We start from the raw sequence: 25,719 nt of genomic DNA, 5'->3' as shown, positions 1-25,719 counted from the left end.
GGTTCATGGCGTTGACGGTTCATGACGGTTCATGGCGTTGACGGTCAAAAACCCATTACATCAATTTTACCAGGCACTGTACAGTAAGTACAGTGGACACCAAATGCACGGTGGAAGGCTAGAAGTAGAAGATCGTCCAAGACAAGTGAGAATAAGCCATACTTTGGAGATGACGTCATTCGCTGGTCCGATAACCAAAGATGTGGTATAAAAAACCAGGTGAGCTTACAATGCAGCAATGAAGGAATTCGGCCAAGGCACCGGCACACAACGACCTACCTACATCGAAAGACTCAATGCCAATGGTGACAGAAGCCAAGACGGCCGGCTTAAACACCGCCGAAAGACCACGGTGTACCAACTTACGATGCAGAACATCTTGCACTTAATATGATGACAACAGGTGCCATCCTCTGACGTACCATTACAGGTACAGGTACAGTACACGTGAGCACAGAGCAAAAGTTCACTGAAACCGAGATTAAGAAAAAAGAAAAAACACCTCGTGGTCCGTGCTCGATATCCGAGTTTCAATCTTTTCAAACACATGATGCTCTCGGTCACGGTATCTCCTGCGAGCTGCTTCTCCTTCAACCACACAAACAACAACTTCTCCATATCTTCATGGATAGAGGTCCGGAGCTTTGAAATAATCGTAACGCCCTTGGCTGGCGTTATAGCCTTTATGGACTCCTTCTGCTTCAAAATCGTACATATCGTAGAAGGAGTACGATCGTACTGCCTCGCCAAGTCGACAACACGCACACCTCACCTGGCATGCTCTTCTCCTCTGCTTAATAAAACCAGTTTATTTCTTTACATTCTCTTGTATTATGTACAGTATATACGAGGTCGTGCTTGTTTATACATTATTTGTTATTTATAAAGTACATTTTTGTTATTTAAAAGCACCTAACAAAAAAAATTGGTGTTTTTTTTTTGAGGCTGGAACGGATTAATAGCATTTCAATGCATTTGAATGGGAAAATTTGCTTTGACTTACGAGCGATTTGGCTTACGAGCTCCGTCACGGAACGGATTAAACTCGTAAGCCGAGGTACCACTGTATATATATATATATATATTGTTACGGTTTCCGCGCGACCCTCCTGCCCTTACCAAGGAGAGATTAAGCCCCTTGTTCTTTTTGGGTCGTCGCAACCGTGAGACTTGAATCGCCCCTCCCGGGCAGACGCAGGGTAGGGTTCCAGGACAATTCTCTCGCACGTACCTAAGTACCTTCGCCGCCACGGAAGCGGGGATCAAGCCTCGCACGAACCACGCGTAATTTGAGTACGTCCGAGCGGATGGCGTACCACGTGGTCCGTGCAGTTATCTGGTATTGGAACCCGATTCAAGCGGTTTTATTCGTACCACGCTTAGTCAATAGATGGAAATGACGGGAACGATTGAATAGAAGAAAGAACACAGGTTTAATAATTATTATTTACCTAAGGATTGGTAGAAGCAGAAGGGACACAGGGCAGAACTTAAACAGTCTTAGCTAAATCCCAGACACGGGCCCGTTCACACTCACAGGGGGAAATGAAGAAAGGAAATGCTCAGGCGCTGAACACGCCGGCTTGGTCGTCCAGGAACAGCTTCGCCTGGCGTGGCCCTCCCCGGTCACAGCACGTCCCTCTATGAAGGCAAGCAGGCGGCGGGAGGGATCCTTGCAGCGCGTCTCTCGAACAAAGGCAGAGCAGGCAGGCGGGAAAATATACGCGTCTCTCGCATGGCTCGGTGGTTCCTCACAGCGCTATTAATCAGCGGCGCACTTTCACTCACGTAACTCAATAGAGAGGATCCGCCTCAAGCTCAACCGAGCAATTCACTTGTTCAAACGCCTCTTCCTTCAAAACTCGTTTGGCTTCTTTCAGCGCACCTCTCCTCAGAACTTGTTCACTTGTGAAGCGCCTCTCCCATAACTTGTTCAAGCGCCTCTCTCCTCAGAACTGAGGTGGGGGCTTTTCGCAAAGGGTTATATTGCCCCACCCTTAGTCCGCATCGAATGTTCTAACGACGCCTTTTGGCGCAGTGCTAAGTCACGCCCTTCGAGCCCTGATTGGCGGCTCGTGCTTACCGTCACTCCTTCCTCGCATTCCTTCGCCCTTGATCGACATGTCAGGCCAGCCTCATGGCATTTCGCGCCAAAGCCAAAGTATCGAGGCGACATAAAGCATTGGATGGAAACCTAACTCTCATTATTCCACTCAACGCAAAACTAACACAGGAAAAGGACTATGCTTACATTTACGATGAAATAACTGAACTATCGCGAGGCTACGTGTTGTAGTGTGACTAAACTATGAGGGGGAAATTAACCTTTATTGCAAAAACTCAAAACCGCAACAATATATATATACACCATTTATTCACTTGCACCCCATGCAAGTCAATCACTCAACACAATTACACATGTCTACAATACTCCACTCATACACTTTCTCTGGTCACCCCAGACCATTGCCTCATTTCACCAAGTTCGTTCCCATACTCACACACACAACCATTCTCGACCAATGCCTCATTTCACCAAGTTCCTTCCCATACTCACACACACAGCATCATCTAACTATCTCCTTCCCTCTAATACTTGTGCTTTCCCCGTCTTCCCTTACACTAAGCACTTCTCACGTCATTATCATCCACCTAATCTGACTACGTCCCCTCTACTTGTATCAATGTCTCTACCTAAATCTCAGTCTCCTATGGTCATCTCTAAATCCCTACAATTATCCTAGCCCGCCCTCGGCTGGTTCACACTGCCAAACCCCATAATCTAAAGCTCATGTGCCCCAAAGAAAACGATGTGAGGGATGGTAGATCTACCATCCCTCTACACCGGATACCATTCACCATCACTCGCTGTTTGTCCACTATACTTGAGCCTCTCGGGGTGGAAATACATTTTCACAGCTCGGCTTCGCAAAGCCGAGCAATGCATACGGGTGGTCTGTCTCCTGTTGGTTGGGTCCGTCCGGCATTTTCGATTCTGGGAAGGAGGCATACTCGGTCCGAGGTTCCAGGCGCCATCCCGGCGCAGAGCCTTCTGGTCTCCGGCACGATGACCCAGCCCCCCCCGGCCGGAGCACCGCGCCCGCCAAGGGGCGAAGGTCCGACCTGGCCTTCCTCCCCCGGAATCGTGCCGTTTGCCCCTTGCGCCACGGCACGGCACCGACCATACAAGGCGGGGCCCGGCCCGAATCGTGCACGCCGCCACGGCAACGATGCCCGCCGGCTCCCGCAGCACACAAAGAACACCACGCCCCGAGAGCTCGCGTCGGCTATCTGTCGCCCTAAACGCTAACCCCCCGGTCTGCGTCGATGCTTGAGCCGCATTCGCACACCACGCGACCCTTCCCATACTCACACATCCCATCCACTCCCTGCACTCTATTACCGTACGCTCTTGTGCACACTCATCCGTTCTATACTCAGGTGCACACCACTCAGGCACACCCATGCCACTCACACACTCCATTAGTACACATCCTCGCGCACACCCTGGCGCTCTCATACCACTTACGCACTCCGTTACACACTCTGTAACACCCACGGGTGTGCACTCCTGCACACACCCAATCATCACCGCACACCCTCGCGCACATTCTTGCACACACTCGTCCGTTGCGTACTCCATAACTCCCACGGGTGTGCACTCTGTTGCACACCCAATCACGTGCTCTGGTGTGCACTCCCGCACATGCTCCTCGGCCAACTCACACTCTGTGTCGCACTCCTCACACATACACTCCGTTGTACACTCACTCTCACTCTCAGTTTCATACTCGCGCTCCGGCGCCGTTCGCACACGCGCGCCATTCACTTTCGTACAGCGCACCACGGACCTTCCGCAAGCGCCCGGGTGACGTCGCGATCCCAAGCGCGCGAAAAATCTTTTCGCGCCAAACACTTTCGCGCTAAACCTTTTCGCGCCATACACAACCCTGCTTACCTTCGGGACCCTTTTCCGCAGCAACGCCTGCAAATCTTTATTGGAATTAGGCAGCACGACATCACAATGCGAATGCAGACTTTGAGTACATTCCATTTCTTTCTTCAATTCATTCGGGGTAGCGCGATTTCTACCCCGGTCCACTTAACTGCGCTTTGCTCCACCTCGCTTTCCACGCACTTCTCAAATCGCGCTACCCCGTCGCGTACCACTGCGACCTTTTCGCTTGACCTGTGCTCTATTTCTTTCCCCATCTCTTTCATTTGGCCTCCTATTCTGTTACCACACCCTTTTAACCCGTCCTTCATCCCTTTCATTTGATTCTCTTGGGTGCCCATCCTGTTTTCCAACCCCACTAACCCCTCTTTCATTTCTTTCATTTGGCCCCCCATGTCCTTCAATTGGCCCCCCAATTTGCTTTCTAATCCCCCATTTGATTTTCCAATTGCTCTCCCATTTTGTTTTCCAAATTACTTAACCCGTCTTTCAATCCCCCAATTTGATTTTCGAATTGCTCTCCCATTTTGTTTTCCAAATTACTTAACCCTTCTTTCATTTGGCCACCCATTGCATCCATCTTTTTCTCCTGGACGTCCATCCTCCCATTTATTTTATTGATGTTATCACTTAGTCCCCAAATTTCGTTCTTCATTTCTTTGGTGGATTTGTCACTCAATTCTTTTATTCCCGCCATGAATTGCGCCATGAAGGCTTGCATGTCTACCTCCCCACTTGCACAGCGGGCGCGGCCCTCGTCGCCATGTGCGAGGCGCCGCCATCTTCTGCTCCTGCTACCTCTACTGCTTCCTCCTCTATCGCTCGCAATTTTTCCCGGGGGTCCTGGGTTATTACTTCTTCTCCCTCATCTACCTCATCATTTACCCCCACCGGCATCCGACCGTCTTGACTAGCCATGGCACGATGTTAATTTGGGTGTTAATAATAAATTTCGGCCGCTCGTAATTTGGAGTGCGTTAGGCGCACTTCGGGTCCAATCCCACTCCTGACACCAATTGTTGCAGATCTCAACGTCGGCCTCCCCCTTACAAAGGGGGGATGAATCCCCTTGTCTTTTATCTAGCCGACGTGATCCGGGGCTATTACGTTCCTTCCGGTCAGCGCTGAATAGGGTAGTAGGCCGAATTATTCCTATTACCTAATTACCATCGCCTCCCAGGAAGCAAGGAAATAACCCCGCCCGAACCACGGTTTTAGGTGGAAACGCCGAGCGATAGCGAGCCGTGATCCGGGCCGTTAACAGGTACTAAACCCGATCCGAGCGGTTCCAAATCGTGCCACGCTTACCCAATGTAAGACATCACTAATACGGTCGGATTAAGAAGAAAGGAAGAACAGATTGGTTTATTAACACTTTGTACAATAAGAAGAAGAAGAAGAAGAATACACAGTGCAGCCTTAAGAACAGTCCTAACTTATCCCCTGGACAAACGGGCCCGCACACACAGACACACTCACACGGGGATGGAGAAGGTTGGGTTGAGGGTCCAGGGATGGTGTCCACAACTCGTCCTCTGGGTCCCCGACTCGCACCGCGAAGAATATGGTAGGACAGACGGCAGGCGCTCCTCGTGGTTCATTGTCGCGGATCGGACAATTATCGGGGGAAAGGTACGCGAGGCTGGCGGTTACTTCGCGGCTCAGCGCGTATGTAATAAACGAACCGACGCTATATGCGCTCCAACAGTTCAAATGGCGAAGCGCCTCTCCTAATCGTCCTCTTTGGTAAAGCGCGTATACCCCTTCTGGCCAGTCCTTTCGCACGGGAGTCCTCTGATACAGTCCTCTTTACAATCAGTCCTGGACAGTCCTCTTGGTAAAGCGCATTAGTCCTCACGAGTCCTCTCAAAGGGCTTTGTCAGCGCGGTTATATAGCGCCGCCCAGCGAACCCTCTCAAATTTGCCAGCCGCGCTTTGACCACGCCTCTCACGCCATTCCACCCGAGACCTGGTTGGGTCGTTGGCTCTTACCGGCTCCGCCCTTGACGTCTGCTTGACGTGGCCACACCCCGACCTCGCGCTCCTCCCCCTTTTCCAGGCCTACCTCGTGGCATTTGGCTGGTTTGAGCATCCTAATGCGAGGGGCAATAGCAACAATGAGGCGCAGACTGGATGCTGCCCAACGAGGTATATTGGAGGGTGGGCCGCAAAATGAATGGGACCTACTCTTATTTATTTTACACAACGCAGGTATCACGAATGGGAATGGCCTTATTCTACACATATACTATGACATAACTAATGTTCTAAGGTGGCCTACGTGTTGCATGTGGACGAACTATGGGGGCAAACCTTTAACCTTTATTAATCAATATGTACATTCTCAGAACCGCAACAATATATACATATGCAGTCACGTGAAAAAGTAAGTACACCCCATGTAAAGTTTTGAGTTTTTCAACATATTTCAACATATAGCTATTTGATCTTCATTTCAACAGTATTGATAGATAAAGGTGATATAATATAACAAATATCATGAAACATTTACATTTTGTAGTCCATTGTATAATTTAAATAAACATAAATGCAAATTTTGCATGTGGAAAAAGTAAGTACACCCCATGAAATGTTTTTTAAAATCTTTTTAACATATGTAGACATATCATGATTTGATCTTTATTTAAACAGTATCCATAGATAAAGGTGATCTAATTGAACAAAAAACAATGACAAATTGACTTTGCAATAATTTATTCAACAAAAAATTAACAGAGATGCCATTTCCTTCTGTGGAAAAAGTAAGTACACCCTTGGCTCTAATAGGTGGTATTGCCCCCTTTGGCAGAATCAACCTCAAGTAGGCGTTTCTTGTAACTGTCTACCAGTCTCTGACATCGACTGGGAGAAATTTTTGCCCACTCCTCCATGCAGAATTCTTTCAGCTGTGCGATGTTTGAGGGGTTTCTTGCATGCACAGCTCGTTTCAAATCCCCCCACAACATCTCGATGGGATTTAGATCCGGGCTTTGACTTGGCCATTCCAGAACCCTCCATTTCTTTCTTTTCAGCCATTCCTTGGTGGATTTACTGGTATGTTTAGGGTCATTGTCATGTTGCAAGGTCCACCTTCGGTTGAGCTTCAACTTTCCGACAGATGGCCTCACATTATCCTCACGCACCCCCTGGAACAATGAAGAATTCATAGTGGATTCTATGATGGTGAGCTGCCCAGGCCCTGATGCAGCAAAGCTGCCCCAAACCATAATATTTCCACCACCACGCTTTACAGTTGGTATCAGGTTCTTGTGGTCAAATGCTGTCTTTTGGTTTTCACCAAACATGTCTTCTGGTACTGTGGCCAAATAGCTCCACCTTTGACTCATCTGTCCAGAGCACATTGTTCCAGAAGTGCTGGTCTTTGCCTAGGTGTTCATTGGCAAACTTTAGTCTTGCCAGGATGTTCTTTCTGGACAGAAAAGGTTTCCTCCTGGCACACCTCCCATGTAGATCAAATTTGTGCAGCCTCTTTCTAATGGTAGACTCGTGCACTTTGACATCAACAGTGGCAAGAGCTACCTGTAGGTCCCGTGATGACATTCTTGGGTTCTTAGAGACTTCTTTCAGCATCTTGCAGTCTGCTCTCGGGCTGAACTTGCTGGGGCGGCCTTGCCTGAACAAGTTGGCAGTTGTTTGGCATCTGCTCCACTTGTAGATGAACTTCCAGACAGTCGAATGATTGATTTCAAATTGTTTGGAGATCTTTTTAAATCCCTTCCCAGACTCGTAGGCATCTATAACCTTCTTTCTGAAGGCCTCAGAGAGCTCTTTTGATCTAGGCATGGTGACGCCACACACTTCAACAACAAAGAGCAATCCAAACTAAATGTCTGAGGTTTAAATAAGACAGGTTCCTCCAAGATCCTCTCTAACGATGTTCTAATCATTTGCACCTGAGCTGGTGCACCTGATTCAAATTTTAGGTATTTGAAGTAGTGATAAATGTAGGGGTGTACTTACTTTTTCCATATGCGAAATTTGCATTTATGTTTATTTAAATTATACAATGGACTACAAAATGTAAATGTTTCATGATATTTGTTGTATTATATCACCTTTATCTATCAATATTGTTGAAATGAAGATCAAATAGCTGTATGTTGAAATATGTTGAAAAAGTCAAAACTTTACATGGGGTGTACTTACTTTTTCACGTGACTGTATATATACACGAGTGTATATCCAATAACTGACATGCATCCAGATTCAGCCGAGTGCATGAATTCCTTCGGAGATGACCATGAAATGTGGCTGTTCAATTTTTCATAACACACGTCACAGTCTCGGCAGTGTATATATTTCCGTCCAGTTTCAATTTCTTTGAAATATCCGCATTTGCACCTGATCACACCAATTTATTTGCCATCCTCCATTAGCTCCACTGAACTGTCACTGCAACTCGAAGCTCAGTGACTTTCGGTAGAGGCTCTTGGCACTTGCACATCACTCCCGCAAGTGCTTGCAGTGTTGTCATTGCGGTAGCCACAATTTCTTCATCACATTTTTCTTTTCAATTACTTTCTTCATTACAAAATATTTAAAAACGACTGCGTCGAGTATTTAATGCGAAAATATATATATTTTTAAACAGGAATTACGGTAATTATGGCAGCATTTATGTTCAATGGGAAGTACTGTATATCATGCTATATCTTTATGTGACGATAGTGTACGACAAGTAATTTGATATGGATCATGATAGGGCCTTTGTATGTATCGGTCTTGTTAAATGTAATATGTGCGATTCAGTTCAGCTACGTGAAACATGAATCTTGTTAAGAAAACAAACTAACAATACTTGCCTATGAATACTTTCTCGCGGTGTCGAAACGCTTTAGTTTGCGACTTTTCGTGGTTGTGTAACTTTTCAAATGATGCTGTGCTGACCTGAGCGTGTGCGGCTTCCCCTTTCTGAAGTGCTTTTAATAGCCAGTGCCACAAGCCTCCACATGGCTTTGGGGCCCGGGCTCCACGGCTCGCTGCACTGTGCCTTGGAGCCCAGGCCATGAGCCCAGCAAAACGATGCCTCATTGTGGCATTGCAGCATCATTATACTTCACTTCACATCACCAGCCTTTCGACAGCAATTGACGAAGATGAGGCGGATCCAGAGTGGAGGAGTGTGCAGATATTTTCGCAGATAAGATAGCACTGTGATTTATACATCCTCGTTTGACACACTCCTCCATTTCAACTCGATCCATGTAGTTTCATTTAAAATCGAGCTCACCTTTAACTTTGGCTTCTTAGGATTGTTTGGTCACTCATAAAAGACGTCGCAATTTAGTTTTGGTGGTTGTTGAAATCCAGGTCAAGGTTGGTATGCAGCATTTTCCATTTGGCAGATTTTCGGTGAGAAAATTTGTCATCACCTTGGTCAGCGAGTACGGTTCATGGAAAGGAAAGCAAAGGTGGCAGATGAGGACCCAGTTTGATGCCAGAATTTCCCCAGGTAAACACCATGTGATGTAATAATTAGGCAACAGGTCCGTTACATTTACAACTGCTCAAAAGCTGTTGTTGCAGCGGTATGTAGGTAGGGATGAAAATAAATGACCTTCCCAAATATTTGAAACAAATGCACAATTGAAATCAGGCAATATATTATCTCGCATGAATGAAATGTACAATAAAAATGATGAGACTCAGGTTTTGTCCAATTGCTGAATCGCCTCCTTCCCCCTCACCTTACATCCCACTGAATACATCGAGTAATTAACCAAAGCAACCTTGTAAAGAATAAAAGTCATAAAATGGTAAAATAATTGCTGGCTTGTTTGTTTTGTTGGGATTTTATTTATTTATTTTATTTTGCTCACGTGGTGCTTGAGATCATACCATACACTGCCCTTGCACATTCCAGCGCAGTATCTTGAGCAATCAGTTATTTGACCCAAGCTTTCAGGATGCCAAACTACATAAAAAGCCATTGTGCTTTGGCAATGAATATTCTTTCCAAGAACATTTATGTTTGAAAAGGATGAACTACGTTTGTATCTAAACACTGGTAATGAAAGCTGTGAGGGAGACGCACCGAGTCGAATACACGTATGAGCTGTGGGAAACTCAGAGAGTGAGATGTGGAGAAATACCATTAACCAATCTATTGTTTTCTAATTTGTCCATTTCTTGGTGCACTTAAAAGACATCAAGCACAAGTCTTCTTGAAGGCCTTAAAAACTGGTGATGGACACTCCTTCAAGTGTGACGGAACTGTATTTCCGGAGAAATTATCATTGATCGTACTATAGGCCCTCGATCACTAGTAGAAACGTTGAGTAAATAACCATTCCGATTTTGAAGATTTTATGACTTGCCTTGGAAGTAAAATGTGGTTTTTCCCGAGTTACCATTAGAGCTGATCTTTTCTCGGAATTATTATGCTGTGGATCACAAACCGTAATTTTGATATTTTAATGATGATGCTTTTGTGATAGTATGTACATATTTGTGCACGTGCAAGTACTGCAGCATTTGGCGTTATTCAAATTGAATGCCGATAACATTTGAAATTGACATAATTTTTACAATCCGATCTTCCAAACATTTGTGACAAATATTCCAAAAGTAGACGCACCAAAAGTAATTTATTGGCATCTTGTTGAGAGTGATCCACAGAGTGCTGAATAAACGAATCCGTTGCTGCAAAGGGTTTACCCTCTTTATTTTTATTTTTTCTAAATATTATATTTTTATGTTCACAAAGATTGCAAGAACTACTGAGCAGCAGAAGCAAATCGGTTTAGTTGAAATAGACAAGGAATCAAAGTCCAATGCTTCAGCCACAGAGTGACCTTCATCAGTGACTTGTTTTACATTATTTTGAGCCAACATGCTTGACCCCTCTCTCTTTCTCTCTCTTTCTATCTCCCCCTCCACCTCACCCTCTCTTTTCCTCACCATATACAGTCACGTGAAAAGGTAAGTACACCCCATGTGAAGTTTTGACTTTTTCAACATATTTCAACATACAGCTATTTGATCTTCATTTCAACAATATTGAAAGATAAAGGTGATATAATATAACAAATATCATGAAACATTTACATTTTGTAGTCCATTGTATAATTCAAATAAACATAAATGCAAATTTCGCATGTGGAAAAAGTAAGTACACCCCATGTGAAATTTTGACTTTTTCAACATATTTCAACATACAGCTATTTGATCTTCATTTCAACAATATTGAAAGATAAAGGTGATATAATCTATCTATAATTCCAGTAATCTCTGTGTGTGTGTGTGTGTGTGTGTGTGTGTGTGTGTGTGTGTGTGTGTGTGTGTGTGTGTATGTGTGTATGTCTGTGTGTTTGTCTGTGACCGCTGTTTCTCGACAACCACGGGTCCGATATACTTGAAACTTGCCAGGTATATTGCTGGGGACCCGAGGATGTGCCTTTTCAAGGTTTCATATTAATCGGACAAGTAGTTACCGAGCTATGGCGATTTAGCCGTTCGCCGTTCGCTTTGGCGTTGCGAATGGACCAAACCATTTCATGTAAATAGAGGGGGGGGGGGGGTTCTGTGGTCGTTACTGGCTTTGCGAATGGACCAAACCATTTCATGTAAATAGAGGGGGGGGGGGGGGTTCTGTGGTCGTTGCGAATGGACCAAACCATTTCATGTAAATAGAGGGGGGGGATTGTCACCGTACTCGCAAGCCGTTCGCTTTGGCTTTGCGAATGGACCAAACCATTTCATGTAAATAGAGGGGGGGGGATATAATTTTAGATATATATATAGTACGGGCCTGCCCTAGTATAACAAATATCATGAAACATTTACATTTTGTAGTCCATTGTATAATTTAAATAAACATAAATGCAAATTTCGCATGTGGAAAAAGTAAGTACACCCCTACATTTATCGCTACTTCAAATACCTAAAATTAGAATCAGGTGCACCAGCTCAGGTGCAAATGATTGGAACATCGTTAGAGAGGATCTTGGAGGAACCTGTCTTATTTAAACCTCAGACATTTCTTTTGATTTGCTCTTTGTTGTTGAAGTGCGCGGCGTCACCATGCCGAGATCAAAATAGTTCTCTGATGCCTTCAGAAAGAAGGTTACAGATGCCTACGAGTCTGGGAAGGGATTCAAAAAGATCTCCAAACAATTTGAAATCAATCATTCGACTGTCCGGAAGATCATCTACAAGTGGAGAAGATTCCAAACAACTGCCAACTTGTTCAGGCCAGGCCACCCCAGCAAGTTCAGCCCTAGAGCAGACCGCAAGATGCTGAAAGAAGTCTCTAAGAACCCCAGAAGGTCATCACAGGACCTACAGCTGGTTCTTGCCACTGTTGATGTCAAAGTGCACGAGTCTACCATTAGAAAGAGGCTGCACAAATTTGATCTACATGGGAGATGTGCCAGGAGGAAACCTTTGCTGCCCAGAAAGAACATCAGGGCAAGACTAAAGTTTGCCAATGAACACCGAAGCAAAGACCAGCACTTCTGGAACAATGTGCTCTGGACAGATGAGTCAAAGGTAGAGCTATTTGGCCGCAGTACCAGAAGACATGTTTGGCAAAAACCAAAGACAGCATTTGACCACAAGAACCTGATACCAACTGTAAAGCATGGTGGTGGAAATATTATGGTTTGGGGCAGCTTTGCTGCATCAGGGCCTGGGCAGCTCACCATCATAGAATCCATGATTAATTCTTCATTGTACCAGAGGGTGCTTGAGGATAATGTGAGGCCATCTGTCGGAAAGTTAAAGCTCAACCGAAGGTGGTTCTTGCAACATGACAATGACCCTCAACATACGAGTAAATCCACCAAGGAATAGCTGAAAAGAAAGAAATGGAGGGTTCTGGAATGGCCAAGTCAAAGCCCGGATCTAAATCCCATCGAGATGTTGTGGGGGGATTTGAAACGAGCTGTGCATGCAAGAAACCCCTCAAACATTGCACAGATGAAAGAATTCTGCATGGAGTGGACAAAAATTTCTCCCAGTCGATGTCAGAAACTGGTAGACAGTAATAAGAAACGCCTACTTGAGGTTGTTTCTGCCAAAGGGGGCAATACCACCTATTAGAGCCAAGGGTGTACTTACTTTTTCCACATGTGAAATTTGCATTTCTGTTCATTAAAATTATGCAATGGACTACAAAATGTAAATGTTTCATGATATTTGTTATATTATATCACCTTTATCTATCAATATTGTTGAAATGAAGATCAAATAGCTGTATGTTGAAATATGTTGAAAAAGTCAAAACTTTACATGGGGTGTACTTACTTTTTCACGTGACTGTATATACCGTACACACATATATACATATATACACATACACACTACATGACCAAAAGTATGCGGACACCCCTTCTAATTAGTGGATTCGGCTGTTTCAGCCACACCCATTGCTGACAGGTATATATAATAAAGCACACAGCTATGCAATCTCCATAGACAAACATTGGCAGTTGAATGGGCCATACTGAAGAGCTCAGTGACTTTCAACGTGGCACCGTCATAGGATGCCACCTTTCCAACAAGTCAGTTCGTCAAATTTCTGCCCTGCTAGAGCTGCCCCGGTCAACTGTAAGTGCTGTTACTGTGAAGTGGAAACGTCTAGGAGCGACAACAGCTCAGCCACGAAGAGGTAGGCCGCACAAGCTCACAGAACAGGACCGCCGAGTGCTGAAGTGAGTAGTGCGTAAAAATCGTCTGTCCTTAGATGCAACACTCACTACCGAGTTCCAAACTGCCTCTGGAAGCAATGTCAGCACAACAACTGTTTGTTGGGAGCTTAATGAAATGGGTTTCCATGGCCGAGCAGCTGCACACAAGCCTCAGATCACCATGCGCAATGCCAGGCGTCGGCTGGAGTGGTGTCAAGCTCGCTGCCATTGGACTCTGGAGCAGTGGAAACGCGTTCCCTTGAGTGATGAATCACGCTTCACCATCTGGCAGTCCGACAGACTAAGCTGGGTTTGGCTGATGCCAAAACTGAGAACACTACCTATCCGAATGCATAGTGCCAACTGTAAATTTTGGTTGAGGAATAAAGGTCTGGGGCTGTTTTTCATGGTTCGGGCTCGGCCACTTAGTTCCAGTGAAGGGAAATCTTAATGCTACAGCATACAATGACATTCTCGACGATTGTGTGCTTCCAACTTTGTGGCAAAAGTTTGGGGAAGGCCCTTTCCTGTTTCAGCATGACAATGCCCCCGTGCACAAAGTGAGGTCCATAGAGAAATGGTTTGTCGAGATCGGTGTCGTCGAACTCGACTGCCCTGCACAGAGCCTTGACCTCAACCCCATCGAACACCTTTCGGATGAATTGGAATGCCGACTACGAACCAGGCCTAATCGCCCAACATCAGTGCCCGACCTCACGAATGTTCTTGTGGCTGAATGGAAGCAAATCCCTGCAGCAATGTTCCAACATCTAGTGGAAAGCCTTCCCAGAAGAGTGGAGGCTGCTATCGCAGCAAAGGAGGGACCAACTCCATATTAATGTCCATCGTTTTGGAATGGGATGTGTGATGTTCAGGTGTCCACATACATTTGGTCATGTGGTGTACACACATATATATATATATATATATATATATATATATATATATATATATATATATATATATATATATATATATATATATATATATATATATATTTATATACAGTCACGTGAAAAAGTAAGTACACCCCATGTAAAGTTTTGACTTTTTCAACATATTTCAACATACAGCTATTTGATCTTCATTTCAACAATATTGATAGATAAAGGTGATATAATATAACAAATATCATGAAACATTTACATTTTGTAGTCCATTGTATTATTTAAATAAACATAAATGCAAATTTCACACGTGGAAAAAGTAACTGCACCCCATGAAATGTTTTTTTTAAATCTTTTTGACATATGTGGACATATCAATATTTGATCTTCATTTAAACAGTATCTATAGATAAAGGTGATCTAATTGAACAAAAAACAATGAAAAATTGACTTTGCAATAATTTATTCAACAAAAAAATGTTGCACAGCATGCACAATTGCATGCACAACAACAACAACAACAACAGGCATTTTAAAGGCCATTTTCCCTGCAAGAGCGGGGGTTAGCCAATTTGCATGCAGAGCCCGTTTCAAATCCCCCCACAACATCTCGATGGGATTTAGATCCGGGCTTTGACTTGGCCATTCCAGAACCCTCCATTTCTTTCTTTTCAGCCATTCCTTGGTGGATTTACTGGTATGTTTAGGGTCATTGTCATGTTGCAAGGTCCACCTTCGGTTGAGCTTCAACTTTCCGACAGATGACCTCACATTATCCTCAAGCATCCTCTTGTACAATGAAGAATTCATCGTGGATTCTATGACGGTGAGCTGCCCAGGCGCTGATGCAGCAAAGCTGCCCCAAACCATAATATTTCCACCACCATGCTATACAGTTGGTATCAGGTTCTTGTGGTCAAATGCTGTCTTTGGTTTTCGCCAAACATGTCTTCTGGTACTGTGGCCAAATAGCTCTACCATTGACTCATCTATCCAGAGCACATTGTTCCAGAAGTTCTGGTCTTTGCCTAGGTGTTCATTGGCAAACTTTAGTCTTGCCCTGATGTTCTTTCTGGAGAGCAAAGGTTTCCTCCTGGCACACCTCCCATGTAGATCAAATTTGTGCAGCCTCTTTCTAATGGTAGACTCGTGCACTAACAGTGGCAAGAGCTACCTGTAGGGTACGTGATGACATTCTGGAGTTCTTAGAGACTTCTTTCAGAATCTTGCTGTCTGCTCTCGGGCTGAACTTGCTGGGGCGGCCTGGCCTGAACAAGTTGGCAGTTGTTTGGAATCTTCTCCACTTGTAGATGATCTTCCGGACAGTCGAATGATTGATTTCAAATTGTTTGGAGTTCTTTTTAAATCCCTTCCCAGACTCGTAGGCATCTATAACCTTCTTTCTGAAGGCATGAGAGAGCTCTTTTGATCTAGGCATGGTGACGCCGCACACTTCAACAACAAAGAGCAAACCAAACTAAATGTCTGAGGTTTAAATAAGACAAGTTCCTCCAAGATCCTCTCTAACAATGTTCTAATCATTTGCACCTGAGCTGGTGCACCTGATTCTAATTTTAGGTATTTGAAGTAGTGATAAATGTAGGGGTGTACTTACTTTTTCCACATGCGAAATTTGCATTTGTTTATTTAAATTATACAATGGACTACAAAATGTAAATGTTTCATGATGTTTGTTGTATTGTATCACCTTTATCTATAAATATTGTTGAAATGAAGATCAAATAGCTGTATGTTGAAATATGTTGAAAAAAGTCAAAACTTTACATGCGGTGTACCTACTTTTTCACGAGACTGTATGTATGTATATAAATTTCAAATATGTTAATGTGTCTTTTTCATTTGAGCAACGCCGGGTTCTCCAGCTATAAACGCTTTTATACTTTACTCAGGGTACAAATACAACTTTGTTTGGGGGGTAATATAGGCTATGTGGCCGCGGCCTCATTCGGGGATGTGGGAGACCGGGAGAGTGGCATAAATTCTCTATGAAAATGTGTACTGTGTCACGCCACCCGGTGATGGTGGCAGAGGGTTTTACAATTTCCTTTTTTTACCTGTGCAACACTGAGGTTATGAAGCACTCTTTGCATGGGAATTTTTTTCCTCTTTCCCCTCCCCCTCCTCCCCCAAAATGGAGGGGCCTGTCAAAGCCACTCCCCCCCCCCCCCCCCCCAAATGGATGTGTATGTAGTACCAAATAGATGTATATGTAGTATATCTTTCCCTTCACCTTCCCCTGCCCACCCCCCTTCCAATCCCCCCTCCCTCTCCTACTGACTCCCTCCTCCTCTCCCTCCCTCCCCCCCTGCAACACTGGGTACTCTTGCTAGTATCGTATATATATATATTGAAAGGCCTTCAGACTCATACCACAGGAGTAAGGCTTAAGGAAACAGCAAGACACAGTTGGCCAGACAAACCCAAGGCAAAGCTTGGGAGGAGGAATCTGGTCCTGATGCAGGAGGCTTGGTGGACATCCTGTGCCTCTGCCTAAGGAAAGAGAGAAGACACGACTCAGCCGTTTCCCCTGCCATGTGGCACAGCGAGCAGGACCAACAATACGGCAGTCCCCTCCTCTGTGCAGCAAACCTGGTGTTGGCTTCGCGGTTAGTGTGCCGGCTTGGGATCCGAGGATCCTGGGTTCGAATCATGGTCGATCGCTGAATTAACACCAGGGAGGTTTACTCTGCTTGTCATCTTTCCAAGGTCGGCAAATTGAGTACCAGTTCACTGGTAATTCCCTGTGTGTTGCAAGAGGCGACTAACAGGGTTGGCGGCAGGAAGGGCATCCGGCCATAAAACATTGCTTCAAAAAGGGGACCAGGGTGCCCGAAAAAGGCCAACCCCTGCTCTGTGGGTTAAAATGGCCTCTAAAGGTGGTTCTTCTTTTTCTTCCTCCTCTGTGCAGCACACAATGATCGGGACAGCACCAATTCTTCTTCTTCCCTGCATGATGGCCATTACCCTCTTCGTATGGTACATCACCCGTGACATGCCACGCCCCTGTCCTCTTACTCACCATTGTTCACTTGTGGTTGGTTTGGGACAAACCCCTTCTGACCCTTCATTCACCGATAACTTTGGCGGCTCGGTTGTTGCCGTGAGGCAAGGTTTGCTTCTCCCTACGATAGCGCTCAGGCCGAACGAGCGCTAAGAAAAAGAAAAGAGACATTTAAGACATACAACAAAGGATAAAAACATCAAATAAATGTGGTCAAATGGGTTGATAATTTTATACACACACAATAGGGGAGGGTAGACATCTCTAACTATACAAGATGGCGACGCATATCTAATATCACATTTAATTACTTCTACACTTACTCAAAACACTCAATAAGGAAATAACTATGCTATATTAAGCATTTACTAACCCCTCGGAATCATTTCCACTCTATATACTGTACATGTATTGTAAAGTATACACAGTATATGTATGTATGTGTTAGCAGGCATAAATCTTTTTACTTCTTTTTTTTGTCTGTTCCCTTCTCTTTCACCCAAGAAAATCAACAGACCTGGATTCCGGCAATTGCTAATAATGCCATAGCAGCTGAGTTAGTGCTTCATGCTGACCCTTGCGCTCATGGCTTCACTTTCATTTCACTTGCTGGGTTACAATCTTCTCAAATTCCCTCACTCAGAATTCAATGCCTCCTAGATTTGTGATTCCATAAATGTGTTGATGCCGTGGAAATTGTGCGGTTCTTTTTAACATTAGTGAAGCAATAAAATAATTGATGTGGATTTGAATCACTAGGGCATGCCCGTACGTGGGTGCCCGTTCCTTGCCAAAAAAAAAAAAAAACGCTACCCGTACGCTCTACCCCGCCCGTACGCCCGTACGCCCGTAAACAAAAAAAACAACGCTCTTCGCTTCCGCCCTTCGCTCTGGGAGAAATAATGCGCATAAGAAATCGAGAAATTATTATTTTCTCCGGAAGAAATCGAATTACGAACCGTAATGGCGCACGCGCTCGGCTCGGCTCGCAACAACGCGTTCTGTGATTGGCTGCCGGAAGTGAAGTCTTCACTGTCCGGAAGGTCGCAAATCGCAGTTACGATGAATCGCAAATTAGTTTTATTTAGTTTTAAAACATAGTTTAACGCCAACATAGTTTGCCAACGTGAAATAAATGAATACGCTCTCAAATGTGCCGTCCGAGGCAGAGTCTGTTCGCCACGTTCGGCACACGTGATAGCTCGCTGCTCTCTGATTGGTTGAATCGTTTTTTGGACATAGCTCGCTAACTACTTGTCTGATTAATATGAAACCTTGAAAAGGCACATCCTCGGGTCCCCAGCAATATACCTGGCAAGTTGCAAGTATATCGGACCCGTGGTTGTCGAGAAACAGCGGTCACAGACAAACAAACACACACACAGACACACACACACACACACAGAGATTGCTGGAATTATAGATAGATGATATTTGCTTCTCGCAACTTTTTTTCATGCAGCAATCTAATCATATAACGATTTTTATGTTTACTTTCAACAGGTGGGTGCTGCATTATAGAAGTATTTTTAAAGTATAAATAAATAAATAAAAATTAAAAGGTTTGGAAAATATGTTGAATAATCCTGCATTCTATCATTGCTTTTTATTCTTGAAAACAATGGATTTCTAAACGTCTTTGTCTTCTCCAATTAGGCTAAGGTGCTTAGAGGCTCCAAATTGCCTTTAAGCTTGACTTGTCTGAACCCAGATATGGAAATCCGATTTTTCCAGCAAGGCGAGCTCTGTACTCTGACTGCGCCATCAATCAGCCCCATGGTTCATTCCTGACCCTGGGTTCTCTTCTCACTGGGGGCTAGTTGGAAGGACCTTTTATTTTGATGAATGCAGCCAGGCATATGTGTAGCCCGAAACGAGGTGTTGCTGCAGTGGAATTACTTGTTGTATATAAAGACTTCATGTAAATAGAGGTGTGTGTAACAGCTTCTGAAATAGCAGATGAGAAATGATAACGCTATGGCGGTGGTTGGGAGGGGGGGCGTGCTAAGGATGGCAGCAGTGGTGAGGGTGGCAGCAGTGGTGGTGGTGGTGGTGGTGGGGGAAGGAGCAATTCGTGCAACTCCCAGGCGGTGTATGGATTTGCTAATTGCAGTTGGAGAACAGCTACAATTGAAGGCAGCAATCCTTCCATTAGCACTGTGGCGGTAGAGTGAATTGATTAGAGTAATTTAATATTTTATGATTGAAATAATTTATTTGCATTTTGTACATGTTTGTTGGATTGAAGTAAAATTTCTGGAATCTGAATTTGAGGAAGCGCACAGCATGCAAGCAGTGCCGAGAAGTTTTCAAACGTGTGCAACCAAGTGGCTCTGCTCAGACTTGGCTTGCCCGGCAGTACAGTACAATACCGTGTAGTGCTGTGCTAAGTTAAGTAGCAGGAATGTGTACACGGCCACATGGCAAAGCGTGATTAATTGAATCAGATTTTCCCCAAAGCCATGGCCTTATTCACACTGCCTCGACTACACGTGCATCCTTTTCCCTCCTTCCTGTACTTCTTCCTCCTTCCCATTCCTCATTCGCATTCTGTTTCTAACCCACACTCTTCACTCCTATATGTCCTCTTCCTTTCCAAATATATTGTTATTCTTTCCCCCCCAAACTCCTCCAAACCCTTTTTCCTTTCCTTTTAATACTCTAGTATTGAGTGAAAGCAAACCTTAGGTTCATGTTGATCCCACAATCAGATCCTAAACATGGCTGGTATTGCTCAAATGGAGCGTCCCCTCAGGAGTAAAACTTGGAAATGAACACTGGAGAAGATAAATGAGAGCAACATTGAACACATAAATACTAAAGGAGAAAGATTGGAAAGGGAAGATGGGTGTTCGGGGTTGGGGGGCAGTGCTTTGTTGATTGGGATTTGCTGCACAACTGAAGAATATCTCAGATTTATTACTTTTAGATTATCAAGAAGAATATAGAAATCAGACATCTCTTCAAAATAATGCTCTATATAATAGAGATGTGTGTAGTAGGTTTAGTATGTGTAGCCTGGTGTTGGCTTAGCGGTTAGGGTGCCGGCTTGGGATCCTGGGTTCGAATCCCGGTCGATCGCTGAATTAACGCCAGGGGGGTTGACTCAGCCTGTCATCCTTCCGAGGTCGGCAAATTGAGTACCAGCTTGCTGGGATGAATGATCCCGGTGTGTACCCCGGCTTAGAATAGGTACACCATATCCCTGCGCATCGTAAGAGGCGACTAAGGGTTGGCGTCAGGAAGGGCATCCGGCCATAAAAACATTGCCTCAAACAGGGAACCATGATTGTCATGGGGCCCGCAAGGCTAAGCCCCGCTTTAGCGGGGAAAATGGCCTTAAAACGATCATTCATTCATTCATTCATTCATAATAGAGTTGTGTGTTTAGTGTGCTTTTGAGATTTGTGGAGAGGTGGGGGGAATGGGGGAAAGGTGGAGGAAGGGGGGGGCGGGAGGGAATGGTATTTTCCTTTTTCTATCTCAAAATGCAATGCACAAAGTACCTGTGGATGGTGCTCCCTGATGCAACATTCCCCTCACTCCCCAGGAGCAGTTGCTGATGATTATTCTCCCCATCCTTATCCAGCCCCCATTTATCTCACATCTTCCTTAAGCACCGTCGGCTTGTGTCATTATTTTCTAACTTCTTGTTAAAATAGTTCTAACTTCTTGTGAACAAAATCGTTAAAAATTTAGCACTTTCGAGACATAAGTTACCCTTCTTCTTCCATCAAGTACAATTAAGATGGTACTGTGCAAAGAAGAGGGAGAGGTTCGATTGAGAGGAAAAATGAAGGAGAAGGATTATGAGGAAATGTGCAATGGAAAAATAGGAGATGGATTATGAGAATATAGGAGACGGGATAGAGGAATGTTTGATTATGAGTGGAGTGGAGTGGAGGGGGGGGGGGGGGTGGGTGGGAGAGAGGTAGGGGGTTGGCTAGTGACAGAAGGGAAGTGGAAGGGCCAAACACAGGGAGAAGTGAGTATGTAATATGTTGATGGCCCATAATTCTGTCTTAATAATACACTGAGAGTCACCACTCATTTCCAACTCTACATACGAGTATATATCAATTGCTAGTTTGGCTAATTTCTTTCCACGAGGTACACATACAATACAACATGCGATTACCTGTAATCATGATACAGTTGGATGTGAGATTGAGAAGCCGAATGGAAAGTCGCAATCTCTCACTGTGTTGATCATAATATGACTGGATTTGTTAATATAACGTCACATTGTTGCGATTGTCTTATTTTTGAATTTTAACAATAGTTTCCTTTTAAACTTTATTTCTTTTCTCTTTTTTTCTTCTCCTCCTCCATCAAGGGTCCGCTTCAGTCAGAGTTAGACGTGCCCAACCCCAGACCACTTTCTTCACCGACCAAGCCTGCCTCACCGTATTACTTTTCTGGGAGCAACCGGCGACGACATTTGCCTGATTCGGGCACTCAGGGTAGGATTGCGGGGAACGGCCGGGCTGCTCCTTGTTTGTGTTTTTGTACAATATAAATTGAAATGATGCATGTAATAAATGGATGAGTCGCAGACTGGCGAGTGAGACTTCTCTTGTGTATGCAAACATGGGATATTCGATAAATAACTTAACAATTATACCAGGAGTTCATCCATTTCCTAGTTGTTCAGCTTCATTGGACTTCACATTGTGGAGATGTAGTGCACAAAGTTGCAACCTATTTGCAGCTTGTTAACGTATGCTCTTCTAATCCGTTGGACAATTGACAAAAATGGGCTCGATACTACGACTTTTTCACAGATGTAAATGTTTTTCACAGTTTCATTCCTGACATATGGAAAGGAAGTCATTTCAGAATATCCTTGATGATGTCATTTGTGATGTTGCTCGAAATAACAAATTATTATTTCAGACTGAAGGTCTGTGCAAAATTTTCACTTCCCTCTTCATTTATCGCTCTTGAGTTATTCCTTAAAACGTTTTGTACTCAAACCTGAAACCTTCAGTGTACACTTCTTGAAAATAGTATTACAGTCCTTCCTCTATGGGGCCTTCCAGGAAGTGTCTGATTGCTGGTAAAAATCGATGATGACTTTTTGAACAACCGCATTGTTGTTGTTTTTTTGAGGATTGAGACTCGTCTGATTCAGGCCTGTGATCCAGAAACCCATACATCCATCATCAGTCGTTTGGCAATGGAGCATTTTCATGGTGATCTAGGCAGGGCTTTCCTTGCAACAGTTGCATGTTTTAAACAACTTTCCAAGGGAGCATGTGGGTCTGTATGCAGGTAGACACGATGACAGAAATGTTGCTTGTTTCTTCTTTTCTCTACAATGTGTTTTGGTATTATTCCCAAATTTTGGAATTTGGAATTTTGGGGGAATTTTGGAATTTGGTTTGGGAATTTTGGTATTTTGGTATTATACAACTACATATGGGCAGGGTACAGCCCGAAGTACCCCGTGGGGGACCCCACTCCCTCTCGTCAAAACTCAAGGTGGAGAACCCGATCGAAGCAAGGGTGGAAATCACTCCATTTATGACGACGAAACGTCTGATGCCCGACGTGGAGATCGGTTCTGTGGTTTGGGACATGGAATGTAGGGACAATGACAGGGAGATCGGGAGAAGTCGTGGAAGTATTGGTCAGAAGAAGAGTGGACATATGTTTTGTGCAGGAGACGAGATGGAAGGGAAGTGGTGTGAGAATGGTGAAGTTTCAGATGGGCAGGGACAGAAATACAAGTTTGTGTGGCAAGGGTGCCCAGAAGGCGTGAATGGTGTTGGTGTCCTGTTTTTTGAAGAGTTTGTAGACGGTGTGGTGAGTGTGAATAGAGTGAGTGAAAGGTTTATGATGGTGAAAATGATGATTTGAAAGCTCTTGGTGAACGTCATCTCGGGATATGCTCTGCAGGTTGGTCGGAGCGATGAAGAGAAGGACAAGTTCTGGTGTGCGATAGAGAAGCTGATGGAAAACGTGAAAGATGAGGAAGTTGTTGTGGTTGGAGGAGACCTAAATGGACATGTGGGAAGGAGTATGGACGGTTTTGAGGGAGTTCATGTGGGTTACGGATATGGTGTGAGAAATGGAGAAGGTGAAAGGATTTTGGAGTTTGCTGATGGAGCTGATTTGTTGATTTGTAATACTCAGTTCCAGAAAGAGAATAATAAGCTTGTTACATTTATTGCAGACAGTCAGGTGGGTCGACGACAACCGTTGACTACCTGCTGGTGCGTAGGCAAGATAGGGGGCACCTCCGGGACACAAAGGTGATCCCGGGGGAGGAGGCTGTTTCACCGCACCACTTGGTTGTCTGCGACATAAGGGTGAAAGATGCGAGGAGAGCTCGGCGGGTGAAGTACCAACCGAGAATGAAGGTGTGGAGGTTGAAAGAGGTGACAGTAAGGGAGGCATTAAAAGAGAGGCTGAGTATGGTAGAGGATGATGTGGTTGAGCTTGAAAGTGGTTGGATGTCAATGAAAGATAGTCTGTTGGGAGCCGTTGGTGTGGATGGACAAAAGGACCACCGAGGCACTTGGAAACATGGTGGTGGGATGATGAAGTTGGAAAGAAGATTGACGAGAAGAGGAAGAAGTTCAAGGAGTGGCAGAAGGTGAAGGGTATAGGGGCAGAAAAGGCAGAGCATGAAAGTTATAAGGCAGCCAAGAAGGCTGCAAAGAAAGAGGTAGCAAAGGCACAGGAGGCATGCAGGAAAATGTTCGGAGAACGCTTGGATTTGGAAGAGGGTCAGAGAGCGGTATTCAGGATTGCAAAGCAGATAGCGAAAGAGAGGTGTGATGTGATGGGGGTGCGTTGCTTGAAGGATGAAGTGCGACAAATCGTTGTGGACCCAGATGGAATTAAAGGAAGATGGAAGAGATATATGGAAATACTGTTGAATGCAGAGAATGAATGGGATGGCAACAGAGAGAGTAACCCAGTTTTAGGACCGGCAGAGAAGATAACCGAGGAGAAAGTTTAGGAAGCGATAAAAGCAATGAAGAGTCGGAAAGTGGGAGGGCCGATGGGAGTTTTTGGAGATATGTTGAAGGCAGCGGGAAATTGGTGTGTGAAGAGAATGACAGAGATCTGCAATCTGGTGTTGAAAGAAGGCCGCATTCCAGTGGATTGGGAACTGAGTACCCACGTCCCTCTATACAAGGGGAAAGGTGACCCTCTGGACTGTGGCTCGTATCGAGCGATAAAGTTATTGGAGCATGGAATGAAGGTATTGGAAATGGTGTTGGAGAGGAGGATAAGGAAGAAAGTGAAGATTGACGAAATGCAGTTTGGATTTATGCCAGGAAGAGGATCGACAGACGTGCTTTTTATTGTGAGGCCGTTGCAGGAGAAGTACATGGAGAATAGGAAGAAGTTGTTTCTTGGGTTTGTTGATCTGGCGAAAGCATACGATAGGGTTCCATGTGAAGTAGTGACATGGGCATTGAGGAAGCTAGGAGTGGAGGAATGGTTGATCAGAGTAGTGATGGCAATGTACAAAAGAGCGCGCACAGCTGTAAGGACGCAGGACGGGAACAGTGGTGAGTTTGAGGTGTAGGTGGGAGTGCAACAGCGGTCGGTACTAAGACCACCACTATTTGTAGCTGTGATGGAGGTGCTGGCTCGGAACGTAAAGGAGGGTTTACCGTGGGAGTTGTTGTATGCAGATGATCTGGTGTTGATTGCAGAAAGTATGGATGGACTGAAGGAGAAGGTGAACAAGTGGAAGGAATGTAGGAGAGACAAAAGGTCTGAAGGTGAATATCCGAAAAACGAAGGTGATGGCAAGTGGTAAAGCATGTGGTGAGGTGGAAAGAATTGGGAAGTGGCCGTGTGCTGTGTGCAGGAAGGGTGTCGGAGTGAATTCCACTCAATGTACAATGTGCGCTGAGTGGGTTCATCAAAAAGGTAGTGGTTTGAGAGGGTCATTAACCAGTGTGGCAGCTACATTCAAGTGTAAGGTGTGCACAGAGGGAGCTGCAGATGGAGGAAATGTTGAGTTGGATCTTGGAGATGGCGTGAAGCTGGAAGGTGTGAAAACATTTTGTTACCTAGAAGACATGCTGAATGGAGAAGGTGGATCAGACTCGGCAACGGTTGCTCGAGTGAGATGTGCATGGAAGAAGTTTCGGGAACCGAGTGGCGTGCTGACGAGGAGGGGAGTGTCATTGAAGCTGAAGGGAAAGGTGTGTGCTGCATGTGTGAGAAGTGTTATGA

At 44.7% G+C, this 25,719-nt stretch overlaps 1 protein-coding gene across 30 annotated transcripts in view; it reads left to right on the top strand.

Moving 5' to 3' along the window:
* LOC137429699 (transcription factor 12-like) overlaps positions 1–25,719 on the top strand; it is a 386,392-nt gene that overhangs the window by 239,630 nt on the left and 121,043 nt on the right. For all 30 annotated transcript variants that reach the window (XM_078779753.1, XM_078779765.1, XM_078779766.1 and 27 more), the window contains one exon: positions 21,851–21,977. In XM_078779753.1, the coding sequence (XP_078635879.1) occupies positions 21,851–21,977 (127 nt within the window). The remainder of the gene's footprint in view (positions 1–21,850; positions 21,978–25,719) is intronic.

The sequence above is a fragment of the Myxine glutinosa genome, chromosome 6, assembly GCF_964187855.1.
Source record: "Myxine glutinosa chromosome 6, kmMyxGlut1.1, whole genome shotgun sequence".
Lineage (NCBI taxonomy): Eukaryota > Metazoa > Chordata > Myxini > Myxiniformes > Myxinidae > Myxine > Myxine glutinosa.
This window is presented reverse-complemented; position numbering and strand designations above follow the sequence as displayed.